General features: G+C 39.0%; 1 protein-coding gene across 2 annotated transcripts; it reads right to left on the reverse strand.

Annotated features, from left to right (window-relative positions):
• Positions 1 to 15,269: 15,269 nt before the first annotated feature.
• Positions 15,270 to 22,575, reverse strand: LOC147626922 (pentatricopeptide repeat-containing protein At3g12770-like). 2 transcript variants are annotated; one of them, XM_086815473.1, is made up of 2 exons: positions 22,204 to 22,575; positions 15,270 to 18,702 (listed from the first exon to the last, which is right to left on the reverse strand). In XM_086815473.1, the coding sequence occupies exons 1-2, from the start codon at positions 22,374 to 22,376 to the stop codon at positions 16,260 to 16,262; spliced, it is 2,616 nt and encodes an 871-aa protein (XP_086671599.1). In that variant the 5' UTR covers positions 22,377 to 22,575; the 3' UTR covers positions 15,270 to 16,259. The 2 variants fall into 2 exon arrangements, with proteins under 2 accessions (XP_086671599.1, XP_086671600.1); XM_086815474.1 differs by having other exon boundaries at positions 15,270 to 18,694; positions 22,204 to 22,553.
• Between the last annotated feature and the right edge of the window lie 1,602 nt (positions 22,576 to 24,177).

The following is a 24,177-nucleotide window of genomic DNA, read 5'->3' on the forward strand; positions in this document are numbered from 1 at the left end:
GATAGACCATGTGGTGTGATCATCAAAAGACATTGCATGGCCTCCTTGGATAATGGCAAGGTCTCACATGGGACCATAGGATAACCACCATTGAGACATGCTTCATTAAAAGCTCCCCGCTTCTCCAAGGCTTGGTGCATGGGTGGAAAGGGATTCCAACTTCACTACAATGGACTGGGCGCTCGCTAGTTGGTGATGGTGCCCAAGGAGAAAGCATTTGTTGGTGGTCTTATTATAGTAAGCAACAAGGAAAGCCACAAGCATTCATGCACCTACACGAAGCCTGTAAGCTTCATAAGGTAGGCCTCCACATTTGGCAAGACCTTTGGGACTCCCATCATGTGCATTAGTGCAATTGGGAGGATAGCAATATGGGCTCTCACCCCCAACACTCAATGTGTTATTGGTAGCAGTAGAGGCACTCCCTACTTGCTGCTATTAGCCCACAACACTTTGGTTGAGACTTGATAATTGGCTCTCCAATTTGATTACCACTTTAGGAAAGCCCCATATTGAGCATGAAGGCTGCAAATGTCCTAGCCTACTTCATTGATTTGGAACCTCCAGCTACCTGGTGGAAGTCTCAAGACCCTCCTAGAGCATGGAATGGATGCACTATGGAACTTTGGAAAGTGACCCCATGTTTCAAGATTAATGTTTTTCTCTAGAAGATTATCCCCATCATAGACTCTAGACCTTGACATCTCAGTCTTTTTTCCCCTTTGTCAGTCCACAAAATGGGTGACAAAGGAACTTAGAAGAATGCCCTACTCAGTTGTAGTAGTAAGAAGCTGAATCCTAATCCTACATTAGCATAACATTCTGAACACACTATGGATGGCTCAAAATCTTTCGTCATCATAGTAGCTACAATTGCCCTGCCTAGGACATGATGTGTTTTACCATTAAGCTAGACATTCCCACCTACCCCTTTAGTAATCCAATGTTAGATGGTACTTATGTCAACTGCTATGGCAACCTTGACCAGGCCTTATCAGGAAACTCTCTCTTTTGTAATTCATCCTTATATATTGATACAAATCAAACCTTTTCTGCATAAAAATAATAATAAAATTTAATTTACCCAAATTATGAAATATCACCCCAATAGGTAATCATAAGAGAAGAGTAGAGTATGCAAGGGGATGTGACTTTCATGTAAATAGTCACTTTTTTTTATATATTGGGTTCCATGATTTTTTAATTGCTTGTTAATGAGCATGGTTGTTGTTATTTTGTTAGGTGGTAATATAAATTTTAAAATGAAATGTGCACCAAAAAGGAAGGCACTTTTGCACTGGCTAAGTGGACACTATGAGAAACACACAAAATTATGGTGTAGTGATAACTTTTGAGCAAGATATTCAAGATAAGTTTTGAGCAAGATAGTCAAGATAAGTTTTGAGCAAGATAGTCACGCTAATAGAAGGAATGTAAACATTGTCTCACTGATAAGGTTGATTATTATGAGTCTATTATTTAAGTTATCTTGGAGGTTGAATTTAAGGAATTCAATGTTTTCATATTTGATATAAAATTGTTAAAGGAAGTATAGATATAAACATTTTATATGGCAAAATAGTGAAATAGTGTTTAAGTGGGTTTTTCCATATAAAATGATTAAAGGTAGTATGGTTTGATTGCAATACAAAGATGATGAAGGTCTAAGCTCACCTTAGAATACATTTAATTCAAATTTTCATCATTTGGTCTTATGTTACTAAAATTTGGTATAATTTATATTTTTTGATATGTTATTATAACAATATCTAAGAGGTAGATTATGGCAATCTTGATGTTTTTATAGAGCACATCATTTTTCACATTCTAGTTTGGATTTTTCACTAAATGTAACAAAGTGTTCTTAGGATGCACATGCACATGGGCTTAGGGTCATTTACATGTAGGATAATTAGGGCACATGGGCCTTGGGACTATAAAAGGCATGTGCTCTAGGAGTATTGTACCTTTTGAGACCTTTTTGATATTTTGTGCTACTCATTACATTTACTTTACATGCTCCTTAGTGCTAATCTCTCTTAATTTTTCTAATCTAAGCTAATTAGGATAATCTCAAGCTAATTCTAAGATAATCTAGGATAATCTAGATGCTCCTTTCTTGAATTAAAGTTTTCTAGGAGTGTGATTTTTGAGGAAGCTTGGTGGAGGGAGCTTTTTTTGGAAACTCTTCTCTTAAAAATATGGGCATTCTCTCTCTAGTCCCTCCACCACTACCTCCTACCATCTCCTCCAACTACCTCCACCACCACCTCTCACGCCAGCCCACTTTCTCCATAAATCCTCCCTTCTCTCTCTCTCCCACTCTCCCACTCTCTTCCCTCTCTCTCTCTCTCTCTCTCTCTCGCCCTTGCCCTTGCCCTCTCCCTCTCTCACTCTCTTCTCTCTCTCCTTGCTCTCCCTCTCCCTTCTCCCACTCTCCCACTCTCCCACTCTCTTCTCTCTCTCTCTCTCTCTCTCTCTCGCCCTTGCCCTTGCCCTCTCCCTCTCTCACTCTCTTCTCTCTCTCTCTCGCCCTCGCCCTTGCCCTCTCCCTCTCTCACTCTCTTCTCTCTCTCCTTCCTTGCCCTCTCCCCCTCTACCCTCCTTATATATAGTCTCTCCTTCTCTATCTCTCACTCTTTCTCCCTTTTCCACCCTCCCTCCCTCTCCCTCTCACTCTCACTCTCTCTCCCTCTCTCCCACCCTCTTCCCTCTCTCCTTCCTTTCCCTCTCCCTCCCTCTCACCCTCCCTCTCACTCCCTCTTCCTCTCCCTCCCTCTCCCTCTCCCACCCTCCCTCTCACTCCCTCTCCTTCCCTCTCTCTCTCCCACCCTCTTTCCTTCCTTGCCCTCTCCCTCTCTCCACCCTCCTTTTGTATAATCTCTCATTCCCTCTCTCTCACTCATCTTCAACCTCTCTCTCTCTCTCTCTCTCTCTCTCTCTCTCTCTCTCTCTCTCTCTCTCTTACCTCATTTTTGTATGTGATTGCATAGCATTGCTTGTCATTGCGTGATGTCTATGCATGTTAGTACTCTTTGTATGTCCTTTGCATAGTGTTGCATGTCATTTACAAATAGTGTTGCATGTCAAGGTTTGTACCTCTTCCAACCAGCCATACAACTGGGGGTCTTGTAGGTGATTTGACAGATAGTATTACATACTCTCCATGTGTGATCCACGCTATTGTTGCAAAACCACATGAATTGACGCCTCTGCCACTCTCTCATACCATAGAAAGATAGAGCTGGAACACCTCGCCCACAATTTTCGACACTTGCCATCTTGGCCACTTAACCATCCTTAGTAGGTGACCTTGCTATTTAGAGGTGTTCGCAACATATAGCCCACATTGAGTCGTGTATATCATTCTCAACAATTTCCTACACCTCATCTTCAGTTGTAAATCCTTCTTCAATGTGTTGACCATGATATGATGAGTTATCATCCTCAAGGCTTATAATTGTTGGTTTTTTACACCAATATAGTTTGGCTACACATGCATTAGTGTGCTAATCACTGCTTCTTCCATCAATCTGCGTAGTGGTTGATGGGCTTGGAGCTTTTGATGAACTAGTCTCCATTAACTTTGATATTGTAAGGCCTACTCCATGATATTTTCCTTGCATGAAGGCATGCTTCTTTGCGTATTACAAGAGGGCATTAGTGAGATCTAAAACAACAACATCGTATAAATTGATGGTTCCCTTGAATCTCTCTCTTACTAACCAACTTGTATGTTTTGTTTCAACTAGATTGATCGTTGGCATGTGTGACAAAGTGGCATTGTCCACATCCTATAACAAAAGATTAACATATGAGGATCTAAAGTGTAAGCTCCATCCATATCCTATGATAAAAGATAAAGTTAAAATATGAGAATCCAAATGTTTTGAAAACTAAAAAAGTAATACTTTTCCCTATAAGGTGCTTCCTCTAATGGGGGTATGTAAGATTCCTCCCCAGCCGCTCAAGATGTCCAGTTTCTTCCCCTGTAATCAATCCCCTTTTCAGAATAATAAAAGATCTTGTTTCTACCTGTTTTTTGGCCTAGAGAGAGGTAATTCAATTTTTAGATATCTTTGGATGAAAAAATATCCCTTCTTATTAAAATAAATTCCCCGAAACAGAAGTTCAAAAAGAAATTCCTAAGGTGCATTAGAAATAAATTATAATGTGCATAAAAGACCTTAGCCTAAGGGTCCAGATTTTTTGAAAATTTTGGATTAAGGTTCTTATGGACCAATAAGATTAATCCAAATGTAGGGAGGGGATAAATTGAAGAATAAAAGAAAAAACCCCCTAAAAAAGAGTAAATGCTCACATAAGATGAAGAGTGGACTAAGGACTAAAGAAAACAATTAAAAAACTGAATTTTGACACCTCAGAGTGGGGATCTCCCCTCATGAAGGAGATGAATTTTTTCTCATCATTACCCCCAATTTTATATCAATAAAATGAGATATTTCATCTCTCCTCTCTTCTATTTCAAAACTAGATCCAAAAAGTAAGCTGAACTGACCCAAAAATGGTCAAAAATTGACCAAACTGATCTGGAAAATTCTAGAATCAGTTTGCTTGGTTAGAGGCTCACTTTTTCCTATAAATAGAAGCCTCTCCCTTTGTAAAAGCTTAATGGTATTTATGCACTGTTACTCTACTTCTATCTCCTGAGCCATCAACATTGAATTTCTTAATAATTCAATTATTTTTAGGCCTAATCCTCTCCAAAGTGATTTGGTGGCCACTCTTGCTTCAAACAAGAGTAGAACCCTCAATCCCTCAAGCCAAAGGAGAGCTTACAAGCTTCATGTAAGCTTACAAGCTCCATGTAAGCTAATTTTCTTACTTATTTATGAATTTTAAATCTATGGTTTTTTTATTTTTATGTTTTGCAGTTAATTGAATTAAATTCAAATGCTATGCCTTTGAGGAAAAAGCCACCCCCTTCTCTTCTTTACATTCCAACCTTTCTTAATCTTAGAATGATTAACTAAGGGATTAATTAAACTCTTCGTATTGTTTACTCTCTTGAATTTAGAAAATTATGTAGATTAGAGTTCTATAAATCTAATTTGGGTTAATTTAAGTCAAAAATAGAATGATAAAAATGAGAAATGGTCAGCCATACAAAGGAGGTTATGGCAAAATTTTCCAAAATTTTGTGAAAAAGAAAGTTCATTTTTATGTTATTCCAAAAGAGTAATTCCCACCATTTTTGCATCTAAAAGAAATATTTTAATTACTCCATGTACATATTCACCTATGAATATGCATGGATATCACTGGTATTAATTATTAAATTTGATTTTTATGCATAGAAAGATGCATAAAGGAATTTTTTATTATTATAAAAGTGTTATTCTCATTAAATTTAATTTCTATGCATAGAAAGATGCATAATGGAATTTTTTTTAATTATAAAAGTGTTATTCTCATTAAATTTGATTTTTATGCATATAGAAAGATGCATAAAGGAATTTTTTATTATAAAAGTGTTATTCTCATTAAATTTAATTTCTATGCATAGAAAGATGCATAATGGAAATATTTTTATTATAAAAGTGTTATTCCCATTGAAATTGTTTTTTATGCATAGAAAGATGCATAAAGGAATTTTTATTATAAAAGTGTTATTCTTATTAAATTTAATTTCTATGCATAGAAAGATGCATAATGGAAATTTTTTTATTATAAAAGTGTTATTCCCATTGAAATTGATTTTTATGCATAGAAAGATACATAAAGGAATTTTTTTAATTTCAAAAGTATTATTCCTATTAAATTTAATTTTATGCATAAATAGATGCATAAAAGGATTTTTTTATAAAAGTGCTATTCCCATTGAAATTGATTTATATGCATAAATAGATGCATAAAGATTTTTTTAATTTTAAAAGTGTTATTCTTATTAAATTTGATTTTATGCATAAATAGATGCATAAAGAAATTCTTTTTTATATAAAAGTGTTATTCCCATTGAAGTTGATTTTTATGCATAAACAGATGCATAAAGAATTTTTATATCAAAATTAGAATTCTCTTAAATTCTATGAGTATTTGATAAATGAATAATTAAACACTCTAAGAGAGAAATTTTTATCATTTTATATTCACACGGTTGTAAAAAGAAAATTCAAGAAATCTATCGAGATCGAATTATTCAAATAAATGATTAATTTATTCCTCATTGGAATTCATAACTAATTTAGAAATCAGTTAAGTGTATATTCAAAGAAAGAAATTCGGTAAAATAGTAACTGAATTATCAAACCTTTTCGAGAAAGTTAGTTCCAGGGAAAATCTTATCCGACTCGAACCTTGAATCAGACTATGACCAAGACCAAACTCTTTCGGAAAGAAGATGTGACCAGTTTAGAAAAATACCCTCAAAACTCCCGCCAAATCTGAAACTAAGTTTGAGACCCTTCGAATTGATCTGTGGATCAAGGTAACAAAATTCGAGGAATTCTAGTATGAAATTCAGAATTCCGATCAAGAAGTTTTGGGAATAGTGATTTAAGAAATACTACTTGTATTCAAACGAAAATCAAACTAAAAACTTGCATAGAAACCCTGTTTTCTTAAAGGACTGTCTTACGCCAGAATGCTGGAGGGAGCATTTGGTATATGTTTTTCTAAGGAAAGTTCGGTTGCAACAACAGCTTGGCGAGGAGTGTTCAAAGGACGGCTCATGCGGCAAAGCCTACCCAGGTCTTGACTAGCCTCGGTATGGTTGAAAAATGGTATGCTTCCGATACGATGGGCGAGGGCTGACGAAGCGATCCCTGAGTGAAGTGCCAAGACACCTAAGGAGGATCCTGGAGGATGCTCGCGGTGCCTAGGACACCCATGCGTATGTCGTGGAAGATATGTATGATGGACGAAATGATTATTGTAATCTATTACTGGATCTCGTTGCTGACCAGCTGGTCTCAACGGAGAGTCCAGAGTGATACTATTTTTTTTTAGAAATAAGGGACTGGATGGAAATTTTGAGTTATGATATTTGTAACTACCAATAATTGTTTGTCAATGGATTATTTTATATGTTGAAGTTTTAAAGAGGAGTGTGTGCATATTTGTATTCGAAAGCAAAAGTTAAGAAAGGCATTCAATTATGGGTGGGTGAGTAATTGTCTAGTTCTACCGATTCCAGTGGTTGGGCCGGATGGCTGGAATCAGTGGAGTTTTAATAATTAAATTGAAATAATAGGAATACGCTTAGAATTCGAGTAGTTAAATAAAACCTTGAAGAAATTCTCAAATAAGTAGATCAACGGCTGTGCCTGATTTCGAGAAAAAAGTGTTGATTTCCTCAGATGATTAGATCAACGGCTGTGCCTGATTTCGGTTAGGAAAAAGCGTTGATTTCTTCAAATTAAGTTAGTGATAGTTTTCCTTCTATCTGGTTTAATCAGGTGAAGGATAGTTTAATCTCTTGAACCCGTTTGTTAAGAAAATAAAAAAGGTGGAATCGTCTCCATTTTTCGGGCAAGGGAAATTTTTCCGATTTCGGAATGACCACCAGATTAGTCTCGTGTCCAGACATTCGAGGGCGAGGCCCCGAGTGGGAAACCCTGCCCCGCGCAAGAGGAAGCTACTTCCGCTGCTATAGCAACCGGGAATCCAGTGCGTGGAGGGGGCAGAGGGGTCTCACAGGGTATCTTATATGCCACTAAGTAAGCCAGCAATCCATGACTGGTCAGTTTCCATCAACGACTTTGTCATTCATCCACATGATCTAATATACATATACTTCAAAAGTGTCTCTTCTTCACTCAATACACAACGCCACTAACAGCCGCAAAGTCACTTGTGCTCATCTTAAAAATTCTTGAATATATATTGAATTGTATGGATATTTAAGCTTTGTCCCAATGAAAAATACATGACCGCTCACGACTTTCCAATTTAAGCTTTGTCCCAATGAAAAATACATGACCGCTCACGACCTTCCAATTTATTTTCTGGTCCATTGTTGTAGATTATCCTTACTACTCTCCAATTAGCTCTTGCCTCATCGGCCATAAAGCCATAAAATTCTGGTTTAGAAAGCCTTTGTGTACCACAACATCATTGATCATCTCCAATAATAGAACTTATGTAGCCATGTCTTCTTCTTTCATTTCACAAGAAGCAATTGTCAAAAGCTCTTGCAAGCTACATGCCATCATGTAACAGTTGTAAAGAAGCAATTGTCAAAAGCTCTTGCAAACTACATGCCATCATATAATAATTGTAACAATTATAAATAAGTTAATAAATTTTAGGAGTTCTACAAGACCATAGTGTACCTTGGATCATACACATATGTAGCCATTGTTGTCTATCCTTGCACACGCCGCCTGATGTGATCAAATTAAACCCAAGCCTTTTTTAAATCATCATCTCCTATTTGACGCATATGATTCACTAAGTCTAAACCTAATATAGGCCCTATGGTTGACATTTTAAATTCATAGCACCTCTTCGACTCATCCAATGCTTGGCCTAGAAAATGACTACCATGGAAGAACTCAAAAGCACATTGTCTCTTCAAATCTAGAACACTAAACTCTACACCTTACAGTGGACCGTTGATTCTAGAAGCACGTACCATTATTCTAAATCTACAAGAGAATGGTGCAACCTAATAATTTATTTAAAATCACGTTGAGAATCACAATCACACAATTAAAATGTATATGGAGATAAACTTACCTTTGACATTGAACCAAGGGATGCATGTGTTCCAATAATTCTAATAACTCTAATATTTGATCCCTCATATGATTTCTAACAACTACATCCAATACTAGTTGTTTTATGATATCCATTTGAATCTTCCTTGGACCACTTGTAGTAACCTCCGACAGTGCCTCTTGCACAAGTGTTCTTATCTTTTGCAATGTTTGCCTTGATGTGCCTCTTTGCATCTCATGAAAATTTTCCCCTTGATGTATAATCAGTCTACTCATATGCAGGTCATCAAGAATACAATAGTACACTATAGTGTCACACATGCTTCTACATACAAGTCTGGTCTTACAATAGAAACAAGCTAGAGAACCATATCCATCCGATGTTAAGTCAAGCAAGGAAAGCTTTTGTGTGAGCTTTCCTATTATTTTAGAAAAGATAAAGTCTTAAATAAATGCTCTTATCAATCAATGTTTATTGAAATTGAACTAAGGTATAAAGCTTACCAATCCATGATATTCTATTCGGTGTGTCGTTCATAGTTCTGCTTCCACACAAGGCATAAGTTCACTCAAACAAACCTCCACAATAACTCTTTCGGACTATTCTGAGAAACTTTACGTGAATCTTCGCAGGTTTCACCCAACAATGCCCATCATGTGCTTGCTCCATTCCTTGCATTGGCAAGGATGAAGGATCAAGTACCTTAGGTAGCTCAAAAGACACTTTGCAATTGTAAATTTGTGGAATCTCTTTCACTTTTTCAATAATAAGTGTGCATGCTAATATCATTTTATAAAGAACACCTACATGAGATTCCATAGATAGTAAGTATTTCACCACACTCTTTTGATAGGGTGTGTCTATACATACTTTAGGCAATGTAGGAGATTCTTCTATTATGAGATCAATAATCTATTGCCTTGGTATGCTTATTGTATAGTTGCTTGACTCCCCTACTAAGTGACTCAAGCAACAATACAATGGTTTTTCTCCATCAGGTCTCGCTGATTGCATTAGTATAAGATGATCTACACCATCCTCTTTTAGTTTGATTGCAAATACCTTTAACCTAGATTGAGTAGATAAAATTTTAACATAATCTTTAGGTTTAGAAATATAAAAAACACCCTTGCATAGTCCTAACAATAGGATCACACTCTAAACCCCAAAAAAATGTGAAATATTGTATTCTTCATCTTAATAAACAAGAACATAAATCAAAAAAAGAAAGAGGAGAAAAAGATCTATATTTGTAAGGTACTATACGACCTAATAAACAAAAACACAAATTAAAAAAAGAGGAAAAGAAAATGTGTTGTAAAGAGATCTTTGTTTTATATGACCTATAAGTGCACAATGAAAAATAGAAAACGAATTTAGGTTTAAAAGAATGGATCTAAACATATAAGTTAAAAAAATAAAAAAATATATTTTTAATATATAAAATAATCTATTATTATTGACAACAATAAAAATATTATTCAATCATTATAAGTAATGTCATTATTATGAAAATCTAAAATTATTTTTAATTACAATATTTGATATTAAATGCATAACTCACTTTCATGTATTTATTATTTTAATTGTAAATATAAATCAAAGTATTAATTTAAAAAAATTAACCCTCTCTCTCTCTCTCTCTCTCTCTCTCTCTCTCTACCCTCCCACAAACCTTTAGTAAGGGCGATAGGCAACGATCGCCCTTAGTAGGACGGTCACCCCCCTTACTAAGAAATTGACCGAATCGCCCTTACTAAGGGTGACTCTCTCTCTCTTTCCCCTCTCTTTACCCAAACAACACAACGCTTGCCTCCCTCTATCTTCCCTCTCTTTACTAAGGGCTATCTCTCCTCTCTTTACCCAAACAACGCTTGCCTTCCTCTATCTTCCCTCTCTTTACTAAGGGCTATCTCTCCTCTCTTTACCCAAACAATGCTTGCTTCCCTCTATCTCCCCTCTTTAGCCATCCATCTCTTGCCTCCCTCTCTCTCCCCTCTCTTTACTAACTTGGGCTCTCTCCCCACTTCTTCCCTCCAACTTCTTTTCCCATTGCCCTTTTCCTCCATCCCTCCCTTTATAGCCAACTCTCCCCTTTCTCACTCCCTTGCCTCTCTCCTTTTTTCCTTCTGCGTATCTCCCACTCTCTCTTCCACTCCCTTAACTCTCTCTCTCTCTCTCTCTCTCTCTCTCTCTCTAAATATCTCTCCATTCCGTTCTCTTTATCTCTCTCCCACTCTCTCTTTCACTCTGTTGCCTCTCCCCTCTCTCTTCTCCTCCTCTCTCCTTTCTCTTTAACTCTTGTTTTCTTCCCTTCTCTTTATTTCTCTCCCTTTCTTCCCTCCTCTCATCCACCCTCTTTCTCTTCTCCTCTCATCCACCCTTTCTTCCCTCCTCTCATCCACCCTTTCTTCCCTCCTCTCATCCACCCTCTTTCTCTTCTCCTCTCCCTCTTGTTTCTTTTCTTTCTTATTTTCTTATCTCTTTCTCTTTCATGTTCTCTTTGCTCCTCTCTTTCTTACTTACTCTCTTGCTTTTTTTGCCCTCTCTCCCTCGTGTTTTTTATATGGCATCTTCTCAACTCGAAAGAGGGACATGGGTTTTTCTAACATTGAATGATATGAAAGTAGCTGTTGGCACCGTGTTACATGTGAACTCCAATGGTGATATCATGCATGGAGTTCCATTACTATTAAGATATGTTGGAGTATCAATTAAGATGTCAAAGCAGGAGAAGTGCCTCTTCCTTTTTCTTTGGAAGATAGTGATATCTTAACATTAAATCAAACTAAAGGGTACATTATTCTATGCCCAGAGATTACGTAAGTATTTTTATATGTGTTCTTTTCTTGTTAATTATGTTTATTTTTTAATTATATCTTATATATGTCGTGTTTAGATTGATCCACACAAAAAATAAGCACAAAAGGTAAATAAAATTTCTCAAAAGCATAGACAATGATTAAAGTCCACTGCTATGCAACAACACGCAAGCCAAGAAGTTATAAGCACCAAGAAGAGGAGGAATTCAATGCAAGAGGAAGATGATGATTTGGTACCTCCTTGGAAAAATCCAAAATGATCATCTAAATCTAGAAAGAAAGGTGCATCTTCAAAATCTATGAATTAATCAAAGGAAGTAGAAGAGGTAGAAGAGGGTATTGAGAAAGAAGGTGAGAATGAAGCAAGTCATCTTCGGCTTGAACTTCTACAAGATAGCCTAAATATATTAAAGATAAGTGTTATCCACATTAAAATTAATCTTGCAAAACGTCTAGTTTTTACTAGCAAGCACAAACTATTTATGTACATTGCAAGTGAAAAGATCCACTTCTTTACCACCTATCCTCTTGTGTAGATTTGTGCATAACATCCATAAGGAGAGTGCAATTTAGGTACAAGAAGCTTGCAATGGAATTCTATACAAATGGCTATATTGCCGATAGGTGCAGATTCATACGGTCTATCTCCTCATCCCATAACCCTATTAGAGAAGTATCATAGGGACATTACTAGATGGGATGATATATGACAAATGAAAAATGATGAGTTTAAGGATCAAACCAAGGATACATAGTGGGTATTCTTGGCATAGTGGGAATTCTTGGCAAAGAAGATGTTTTATGTGTGGAACGACAATCATCACATTGTAGCATGAATGAAGAAGATAAGCAAATGTGAGTCATCTTGACATGCTAACTCTTTGAATATGGTGTTAATTTTTTTTAATGCATTAAAAAATGTACAACCAAGGCATCCTTATATTGAATTTTAATTTAATGAGGATAGATAATGAGGGAGAGGTCCTCACCGCCCCCATCATAGCATGCTTAAATAGGTAAGGTAACATATACATTATGACATCATTTGTTTTAAATCTCATTGACTTAGGATATAAAGTGGGGTATGTTTTTTCATTCCTCGTGGATAAGATGTGCCATAACTTATCGCCTTTTTCTCTTAGGATGAATGAAGTGGACTATGTTTCATTGTCCCTTATATGGATAAGGTGTGCCTCATTAAGAGAAAAGCTCTCACCCATCACTCAGAAATGACACATAACCAGGATACCAAGAGAGCAAAGTATATGCTTAGGGCTTAGCTCCTCACCATTAAGCCTGCAAATTGTGCTCTCTTACTAAGAAAAACATCCCACACACTCACAAAGAACTTGGCACACAGAAAATATCATCTTCCTCACCATCCTCACTGTCATCTTCTTCCTCCATATTGCATGAAACAAGAAAAGAACAAGAGAGACAAGAAGCAAAAGTTGTGTCAAATTGAGAGAGAAGGAAAAGTGGAAGAAGCATGTATATAAGGAGTCATGCATAACCTCCTCAACTAACTCCCCTCTTTTCCTTTTCTTGATATTATTAAAAATTGAGTACATCTTTTGGCCTAAGTTCCAAAGACCTTTCATTTTTTTAAATAAAGAACTTCAAAAAGTGTCTTCCAACCTCAACCGGTACTCGTTCGAAAACACCACACACTTCACACAAACTTCACACTTCACATATCAACTTCAACTTCTTCATCACCAACACCTCATAAAGATTTGCCACTTTGACTTGAAAAGAACAAGGCAAAACATCTCTCCAAATATCCACAAGTGCACCCACAATCTCGACATAGAAGGCATGAAAACCACCTTCATTGAAGCTCAATGCAAAACCATGACTAAACCATGGTAAAATTCCCCAAAAAGGTTAAGCATTAAGCACACCCTCTCAAATGATGTGTCATGAGTGAAGAACTCCACCCAAATTATATGTGTGTTAGTTTTGTGGGTTTTGAAAGGGAATAGATGGGTTTTATTTTGCATGAAAAAGAAAACCTACAGTAAAGGTTCTTGTGGTGGTGAGTTGAGTTATTGGCTAAAGAGAAAAGATCTTGAAGAAAAGAATTCACGGGCCCCCTAATGTGCAAAGAAGACTGATTTTTAACTTTGCAAGGCACCACATGTGAACCCTTGCTTACATAGGACATTTACACCACAATTGTCTTATGAACTAAGGTTTAATAAAAACCTTATCTTGCTGCTAGGAGGTTCCAATGAAAGTTGCAACTTCATATCCACAAACTTACACGACCTCCTTCTTCTTGGCTAACCTTCACTGCAGCAGCACCAAGGCTCGAGCTCATTCACAAAACCCAGTGTTGTGCAGCAAGCCACCATGGCAGTGACTGGAGAAGCTCGCCGCTGCTACCCCATGAAGAAGAAGCGGCAGCATGCAGGCCATGATTATCACCCCCACGAAGTAGTTGCCTCACCTGAATTTTTCCTTTTCCTCTTCTTCTTCATCGTCTGGAACTGAATTATCTTCTTCTTGCCCATTGTCGTCTATCTCAAAATTTGGTTTGCAGGCTCCTCAACATCCACCCTTGTTTCGAATTATGCAGCTGCAACCACTGCATTGCTGACTTTGTTTAAACTGTGAGAGTACATTATCGTTACCATTATCAACAGGCCGCCAATCTCTTCTTTTGGAAGTAACTCCTGCCCACCGCTTTCTCCTCCTACAGCCACTTCTTTTCCATTTCTTGCCACCCACAGATTTGTAGGACATCTTCTCCTCTCCCGAATGAAACTCTGATGGCGTTGAACTCTTCTTTCTTCCTCTTATTGATTTGCCATTGAGGCACTCCTTTGCAAATCATATCATAGAAGACTTTGATTCCCTTCTTGCAAGATTTGAGACCACCTCTTTCTTTGCAAGTTCCATTGTTAGGCTTGTCTTGGCGCAACCAAAAAAAAAAAAAAAGAACAGCTCTCACCCATCACTCACAAATGACACACACCCAGGATACCAAGGCAGCAAAGTATATTGTTAGGGCTTAGCCCCTCACCATGAAACCTCCAAATTATAATCTCTTACCAAGAAAAACAACCCACACACTCACAAAGAACTTGGCACATAGAAAAGATCATCTTCCTCACTCTCACCTTCTTCCTCCATATTGGAAGAAACAAGAAAAGCATATGAGAGACAAGAAGCAAGAGTTGTGCCAAATTGAGAGAGAAAGAAAAGTAGAAGAAACATGCTCATAAGGAGTCACACATAACCTCCTCAACCAACTTCCCCTTTTTCCTTTTCTTGATATTATTAAAAATTGAGTACATCTTTTAGCCTAACGTCCAAAGACCTTTCATTTTTTCAAATAAAGAACTTCAAAAAATGTCCCCAACTTTCCAAAAGTTGAGAAAACTCACACACAAATACTATTTGACCATGGATTTTAAATATTATGCAGACCCACTAATTTTGCCATGTCAATTTACATTGGATTTTTATAATAAAACGCATCCAATAAATGATTTTAATAGCCAGAATGCAAAAAATGTGTCGATGAAAAACATAAAAGTGTGCCAAATAATACACAAAAATAAGAGTTGTCATTAAGGCACTTAGCAAACAAAGAAACAGTTATGAAGCACACAAGAGCGATGTGTAAGGCATGGTGAAGAAGCATGCCACGATGCAAAAAAAGGTCTTCCATCTTGGTATATTTGTGACCTTTCAGAGCTATCCCGAATAGTATTCAAGGTACATTCTCTATATTGCTTGGTATAGTGAAATAAATAATTGTAACATTTGAAATATAAGATCAGCATCCATATATTCTCATACTAATGAAGTACCATGTGAAATATAGGATAAATACCTTGCTGCCAAATAGAGAGATTAACCCCCTTGTAGATACCCTGCCTGCAAAGGAGTTTGAAGATAATAAAGATGAGTAAAAGTGGAGGCGTGCTACTAAACGGTTAGCCGTGATTGCAAACCCTGTCCAAGGAGATGGTTTCTTTAAGTACGAAAACCTATGTCCTTCCCTTTTAGTCGTTTAGATAGGTAACAACGTAAATTGATTTTGATGTTATAGTTTGATTTGGATGTTGTGTGCTGCAGTTGACTCCTTTGGTCATCACCTCCTCTGGCATAGCGGGAGATTGGGTGAACCAATCATTTGTTAAGTGGCCTTCCATTCGGCAAAGTCTTTGCGACTCAGCTGCAATTTCTTAATTGAGAAAGAGAGGCCACTGTGCCTGCTTATGCGATTGCAGCTGCATCAGCCCAGTAAGGCCATTCCTTAATTGAGAAAGAGGCAGGCACTGTGCCTGCTTATGCGATTGCAGCTGCATCAGCCCAGTAAGACAACTCGTACTTATATTTTGTACCATCTCTGTGCAGTCTCTTCTTAGCAAAAGCCACATTCCCAAATCAAAAAACCAGAAGTTGCAGGTGCATATAATGTTAATGACACCCCAAGCTCTAATCCTCAGTTCATGAGAAGAACATGCCCAGAGAATACCATAGAGTTCCATAGAGTTCTATGGTGACATGGGACACCCTTGAAGATCCATACATTCGTGCACACACCTCATGCCTCATTGATGCATGTATCAGGGGGTAGATCAACGAAAATGCTCCAAGTGACAAACACGGTATGCAGGGGCATTATCTGTGCCTGACTTACATGCCTTACTGTAGATCAGATCATGCTCCATCCTCGAAGTGAAAAATGGATCCAATACGAAATACCAGCAACCAGAGTAGTGATTGTAACACTGTAGATCAACAAAAATCCCCACAAGAGCATGTTCCATCCTCAAAACGATGAATGCAGTATGCATCAGTGAGTACAATCTGGCGCCTTTCAATCTTGGAGATGAGCTTACTGGCATTATGACAGTCTCTACACACTCTAAGGTTTTTTGTAACTCGAAGAGTCGTACCTTCTGGTGTCATGAGAAGCCCATACGCTATGGCCAGTTTCTCTGAGTGTCCTAACAAAAGATCTCCCTTTTCTGCATCTGTTGCGAAGTGCCCAGACAGGCTTAACTCTGGCATGTATCCTTGCTGCTCCATTTTGCTTCTTAAGGCCTTCAATTTGGAATAGATTGTTTCACTCTGTGAGTGGGTTTGATCTCCCACTACAAACTCATGAACCTTCTGGTTTATCTCAACCCAAGATTTTCCGGGCTGCTTCTTTGCACCTGCACTCTTTCGAAGCTCTTGGACCTCAAGAACCTTATCCCACATGCAAGCCTCACCGTATATGTTGCTCATAAGCATGTAACCAGTTGCTATACTTGGATCAAGATGGACAACGTGATCAAAGCATTGTCTTCCCAGTTCCACCCTGCTGTGTGCTCTGCAAGCAGTTAGAAGAGATAACCACCCCGTGGTATCAGGCCTGACTGGCATGGTTTCGAGAAGATCCTCCGCCTCATTCAAGTGTCCTGCACGGCCAAAAAGGTCAACCATGCAGTTGCAGTGTTCTATAGTTGGTGTGACAACCTGATCCTCTTGCATCCATTTGAAAAACCAGCAACCTTTATCAACACGACCGGCATGGCTACACGCTGTAAGCACACCAGCATAGATACTATCATTTGGCATCAGACCCTGTCGAGCCATGTCCTCCAAACATTGGATGGCCATCCTGAATTCCCCATGAAGAGCACACCCTGCAATTATTGCACTCCAAGACACCATGTTCCGATTTGGCAGTTTGTTGAACAAGCTCCATGCCTCCTCCAAGCTGTCACATTTTGCATACATGCCCACCAGACTCGTGCCCACAAATACATCTGATTCCAATCCATTTGTCTTAATTTGCTTGTGTACAAGCTTCCCGTTCTCGATAGCTCCTAGGACAGTACATGCTTTCACAACGGATGAGAATATGAACCTGTCTGGCCTTGTGCCATCCTCTTGCATCCTTGCAAAAAGTTCAAGGGCAGGCAGACCATGCCCATGTTCAATATATCCTGCAATCATCGTCCCCCATGACACGACATCTCGATTTGGCATATCATCAAAAATTTTCCATGCCTCTTGCAGGTCTTTACATTTGGCATACATGTCAATGAGGGCATTGCTGACTTCCACATCTGAATTCAAATCACTTAAAAGAAATTGAGCATGTGCCAATTTACCCTTGTCCAATGCTCCGATGCTCGAACAGGCTTTCAAAATGCTCAAAAAAGTGACTTTGTTTGGTGCCATATTCCTGAGCTGCATCTCCTCGAAAAGCTCAAGAGCAAGATCTCCGTGCCCATGACGTGCACATCCATTGATCATAACATTCCACAACACTATGTCAGGATTAGGCAACACTTCAAAGATCTTTCCTGCTGCTTCAAGGTTTCCACATTTCGCATACATGTCAATAAGAGTGCTCCCTACAGCCATATCCGATTCAAGACCACTTCTAATAATCTGATCGTGTATCTGCATCCCTAGTGCAATTTCTCCCAAGCTACCACAGGTTTTCAACATGCAAAAAAATGTAACTTTGTCTGGCTTTATACCCTCCTGCTGCATTTTGTCATATAGTTCAAGGCAAGCAAGGCTATGTCCATGTTGCTCATAACCTGCCATCAAAGCATTCCATATGATAACATCCCGATTTCGCATTCCATCAAATACTTCTTGTGACTTTTCTAGTAGCCCGCATTTAAGATACATCTCGATAAGAGAGGTTCCTACAGCCAGATCTGTGTCCAAGTGACTGTCTATTATTTGTTGATGTAGCAGCCCACCTTGCCCTATGTCTCTCATGTTGCCACAAGCTTTCACCATGCACATAAACACAAATCTGTTCGGCCTTACACCATTACCCTGCATATTATCGAACAAAATGAGAGCCAACTCACCTTGGCCATTTGCTACGTGTGCGGAGATGATGGCTTGCCATGAGTAAACACTCGGATTTCCAGCCTTGAGAAATACTAGATTTGCATCCTCCAAGCTCCCGCAGGAGGCGAAAAACCGTATGAATTGGTCCCTCAGAAGGCCTACCGTGTCAAGTCCATGGCTGATTGCAAGGAAATGCAATTGCCTGCCGTGTGATGAGTTTCCGAGACTAGTGCATTCAAGTAGGAGATGATAGATGCTATCCAGCAACGACACCGGCAGCTCTTGATCTTGTGAGATGCCGCTTACTGCATCAACTGTCTGGTCAAGTTGTTCCATACTGCACATTTCTCCTTGGTGACCTAGAACTTCAAGACTGACATCCATGGTCATGATTAATCCATGACAGTTAAGGTTTTGGAGATGATAATAAATTATCTATCCATAAGGACCATGTAAGAACTTGAAAATAAACCTTTCTAAAAGAATATTTGTTCCTTTTCAAAATCTTAAATTAAGAAACAGGCTAGAGTTTGGTTTTTCAAAAATGGACTGTTGTTATATTTTCCTGCTAGGGAGATGCTTTTCCTTCTCAAAAAACAATAGTTATCCTAATTCTGATACACTTAATTCAAATACACGCTCTCTCTCTCTCTCTCTCTCTCTCTCTCTCATGATTTGAGAATGTTGGCATTATCATCTCTAGATTGGGCATATATGTGCATATTTCATGCTGTATCTAGCCAGATTTATAAGGCCATGCATTCATCTTATTTTAGATATTTTTCTGCTATTGTCTATTTTTAAGACATTATTTTAGTATTTTTTGCATAGTCCGCCAGCCCACTGTTTTTATACTGGCCGACCAGCTCTTGTCCAGCCTATAAATAGGTGGCTTGGGTTTGCATCATTAGCACATCATTATTCAGCTATTGCTGTTGGTTGTATGCACCTACAGGCAGCCCTCGTGCTCTACTTCAATAGATAACAAGTTTTCTACTTCAATTCTTTTGCACGTGTGTTTCTTTGCAAGATCTATTTGCTGTTTTTCTGATTTACAGCCATTCTTTCATGGTATCTGAGCCCAGTGTTACAAAGGGACCTGCGTTTTCTACATCTACTACTGTAGGCAAAGATCCACCGCATCTACATCTACAAAGGAGCTGCGTTTTCTACTGTGGACCTGCGTTTTCCATTGAGGAGCTGCGTTTTCCAATGAGGAGCTGCGTTTTCCACAAAGGTACTGCGTTTTCAGCCTGAGATCTGCGTTTTCAGATCTCAGCCCCGTATTTTGGTGCTACAACAGGGTTTTAACCCATAGGAGTCATTTCTTACCTCTCCTTTTGGTTTCCCACCCTCCCATCCCTTCTTCTCCTTCCTTTCTCTTGGCTGCACTCAGCTTTCGAGGAGTTTGCTGATTTTCTAATCAGCTTTGTTGAAGAGAAGGATTCTGCTGCGTTATCGGAGGATATGGCTTCTGGTCATAGTCATTCTTCTCTCTCGGGGATTCTCTTTTCTTCTCCCCGATCCCAAGCCCCAAATTCACAGGCTTCTTCTTCCCAGCTTCCTGTTTCTCTACCTTATTCCCAGATTCCTGCTTCTTTTCCTTCCATATTCCCCACCACCACCACTTCTCTTGTTTCTCCCCTCCCACAAACCCTCATCCCAACCCCTTCCCATGTGCCATCCTATTCACCCCCTCAAGTGAGTGATTCCATGAAGCTGACTGCTACCAACTACCATACTTGGTCGTTTTATACGCAATTGCTTCTTGAAGGAGTAGGTGTGTGGCCCTCTGCCACCACTCCTCACTTGGTGGATTCCGCGTTTCGTGGAGTTCTGGATGCACGGGCACGTCTCATCATCATCCATTGTATGACACCATCTATCCGAGCACAATTTATATCTTCCTGGAGTGATGCCAGTCAGATGTGGAATGAGATTCAGAGGAGGTTCAGGAGAGTATCTTCTGTGAAGATTGCTAAGTTGGAGGCGGATCTTGAGAAGATTACCATCAGTGACTCAAATAATATCATTGATAAGATTGGGGAATTCACAAGGATCAAGAGGCAGCTTGAGGAGTATGGGAGCTCGATCAACAACCCGATCCATAAACTGCTTGGTAAGCTGCCATCAATCTTTGACTCTTTCAAAGATCACATCTATTTCCGTGATCCTCTCTCCCCTTTTGAGGAAGTCGTGAGTTATCTCCACGACAAGTGCATGCTTCGCGGAAAAGACAAGTCAGAGTCTGCTTTTGTTGCCTCTAACAAGGGCAAGGACGAAGGCAAAGGCGGAAAAGGGAACTCCAACAACAACAAGCAGAAAGTCACCACAAAGTCATTCTCTAATGACGACGATTCTGACAGCAACAAGGGTTCCAGGATGAAGGAATCTTGTGAGTTTTGTGGCCGACTTGGTCATTCTGCGGCCAAATGTTTTGCCAGACAAGCTGCTTTCCGCAAAGCTAAAGCCAAAGCTAAAGCAAAACAGGAGTCCTCCTCTGATGGCTCAGACACTTCACCCACGACAAATGGTTCAGATACTTTGCCAACGACAGAGGAGGGTACGAAGTCTCATGCTAAGATGGCTTTTCTTGCTGTCTATGATCCCCCTGTTCTTTCATCTTCACAGGAGCAGGATGAGTCCATCCTGGTGGTCACAGAGAAGACTTCTGATTCAGAAGTCAGTGCCCTATCCACAACAGAGGATTATTTACAGGAGTTTTTGATAGAGACCTTATCGGTTCCTCTAATTCCTTTGGATGAGTATCTCCCTTTCCTTGTGTTGTTTCATGCTGATGCTATTATTGCAGATTTTCTCTCATCTTTTTCAAAGGAGGATAGTGGTTCTTCTACTGGGCAGGTGGATGATTTTGCCGAGATATCCTCACATATTCTCGAGCTTCCTACTTTGGCAGTTGCTTCTCCTTCTTATGTTTCAGAGGAGGCATCTTCCACTATCTTGGAGCCTGTCCATACTTTGAACTTGACAACTTCTACTATCACTGATGATCAGTTTGTTCCAATGGTTGTTTCATTTCCTTCTTCTTCAGAGGAGAAGTCTACTTTGGTCCCGATACTTGTTCGTTGCAGATGTAGAGGAGGTACCATCTATGGTTCCATCTCTTGAGGGCTTCTCTCTTCAGATTAATCCTATTGTTTCGTCTTTGATATCTTCTCGATCTTCTCGTGGCTTCTTCCGAAGACCTTCTCGATATTCAGATGTTTCATATCTTCGCGAGCTCTGTGCCTTTTATGAGGAGGTTGTTCCTTCAAACTCTTTGGAGGTCTTTCTTCAGCATGCTGGAGTCGGTCCGCCCATCTGGCCGCTGAAGAGGAGGTGTTGGCATTATCATCTCCAGATTGGGCATATATGTGCATATTTCATGCTGTATCTAGCCAGATTTATGAGGCCATGCATTCATCTTATTTTAGATATTTTTCTGCTATTTTTGTCTATTTTTTAGACATTATTTTAGTATTTTTTTGCATAGTCCGCTAGCCCACTGTTTTTATACTAGCCGACCAGCTCTTGTCCAACCTATAAATAGGTGGCTTGGGTTTGCATCATTAGCACATCATTATTCAGCTATTGCTGTTGGTTGTATGCACCTACGGGCAGCCCTCGTGCTCTACTTCAGCAGATAACAAGTTTTCTACTTCAGTTCTTTTGAAGTATGTTTCTTTTTTTCAAGATCTATTTGCTGTTTTTCTGATTTACAGCCATTCTTTCAGAGAATCATTTTAATTGAAAGAAATATTTCAATTATTCAGAATTGCCATGATATAATTTCAACTATCAAAAAAGGATAATGATTCAGAAAATGCATGTAATGATGAAAAAGAAGGATATGGATCGGGCAGAACTGTCATACCTTAACTTTCCTGTTGGGTTTTGAATCTGCAAATGAGGGTTTAAAGAAGAACGCGAGACTGGGCATTTGAAGGTGGAAGGTGAGGCGGAGGACCATCCGCCATGGCTGGCCTTCTCGTGCTGCGCTTGCTGATTACTGCTCATTACAAAATTGAAGAGTGTGGAAGAGGCCATGGTTCGCGCATGTCACAAACACCTCTCCGACCGGGGGTGTGAAACTGTGTGTCCCCCGATGTGCGTGTGCGTGTGCGTGTGCGTGTGGGGAGAGAGAGAGAGAGACCTTTACATAAGTTGTAAATTTGCAACCTTGCCTTGGATGTCAAAAATGAAGCCTACATAACAAGGTACCTTGCTTGGTCTTCAACCAAATGCTCACAAAATGTATTTTGGGCTTTCCTTTTGCCTTTTGGGCTGTAGCCTAACATTAGAGCCAGCCTGGGGTATTCGTAAAAGCGGGAGGTGTTGGGTTTGAATCTACCGGCATGTAATTTCAGTACCCACACTTGAAATTTTTTAAAATGTATTTGGGGTTGTTTATTAAAGGAAACCAGCTCACAAGTGTGTATACAAATACATATAATTGCATCACATGTACTAGTGTGGCCAAGCCACTAGTTTTTTATTTCTATTTAAAAAATAAGGCAATGAAAGGAAGTGGAGGTCCAAAGAGCAAGAAGTGAAAAAAAAAACAAAGCTTTTACCACTTTCAATCATCACCATTCTCTTATTCAAAAAAATAATCTACTATATAGATTGAATTTATGGTTGCACTTTTACATTTTTACTGTGTATTGTAAGAAAGATGTATATATGCATGTATGCATATATATTCTTTTTTTTTTGGATCAATAATAATTATATATATATAAACTTAGAAGATGTCCAAAAGTACTGAAGTACACCGAAGTAAAATCTAAGCTACTGACCTCTACAAATCACTTTTGTCTTCGTTTAAAATTTTATAAAGAAAAACCCATCTCTCCTCCTCCATCAAAAAACAAGAATGCTCCCAAGATATCTGATAACCCAGCAAGATGCTGGCCTCCATCATTGCTTCGGTAGTGCAGCCTCGAGGGGATTGTTTTTCCAACATTCCCCCCTTCTTAGACCAAATTTAACAATGGATCTAGTTCCCACAGGGTTCTCTAGAAAAGCAACAAAAGTATGATCATCCTGCTTTTCTTTACAATACCACCTCTGAGTTCTTGGTCCGAATTTGGGGGGTCTCGAAAGCTGGGCGCAGGAGTCAAATGATGTTCCTTTGCAGATTCAGTAACAGCACATCCAGCTTAGTACACCTCAGCTTATTCACATTGCATACAGACCAGCACATGCACACACACACTCATGCAAGTACCTGAGCTACCAGGTTACTCTCCCTACTAGTAAATGATATTGCCAAATTATATGATCCACATTCTTCCACCCTGCCACATCCCAGTTCCAATAGTCATCCAAGTACCTAAGGCCTTTGTTATTAAGCTTCTTTGCAACAGATTTGTCAAGTAAAGCCAAAGGGGGGTTAAATTCGTGTGTCCACCAAATACCCAAGCTGAACATGGAGCTGCAAGTGACTCTGCCACCCCCATCGCAAGTAATGAGACCCAACCAGTCTTTCCATCTTTTGCATAACATTTTGCAAACTGTTGAGCTGGTGACCTTAAGAGGAACAAAGGAAAATAATTTATCCTTCCAATTTAAGTCCATCCATTTACCTTTAGCCAACACATCAGAGAGCTCAACCAGTTCCCTCATCATTAGTGCCCAAGTCGTGTTATACTCTTGCTAAGAAATGGGTTAAATTCCTGGGACCTACTCTTATCGCCATAAATACTTTGTCACACCATTACGGGTGCCCGTCCAAGTTGTACCTTTGGACACTATTGCTTCATATCTTGAATGTATGACCCTTTGGTGTATCTATCGTGACTCCTTGATGTAAGATAATGGCGGTACCTCTTGTTAATCCTAGAAT

This window comes from Cibotium barometz, chromosome 21 (assembly GCF_041138505.1).
Source record: "Cibotium barometz isolate CiBa-2024 chromosome 21, ASM4113850v1, whole genome shotgun sequence".
Lineage (NCBI taxonomy): Eukaryota > Viridiplantae > Streptophyta > Polypodiopsida > Cyatheales > Cibotiaceae > Cibotium > Cibotium barometz.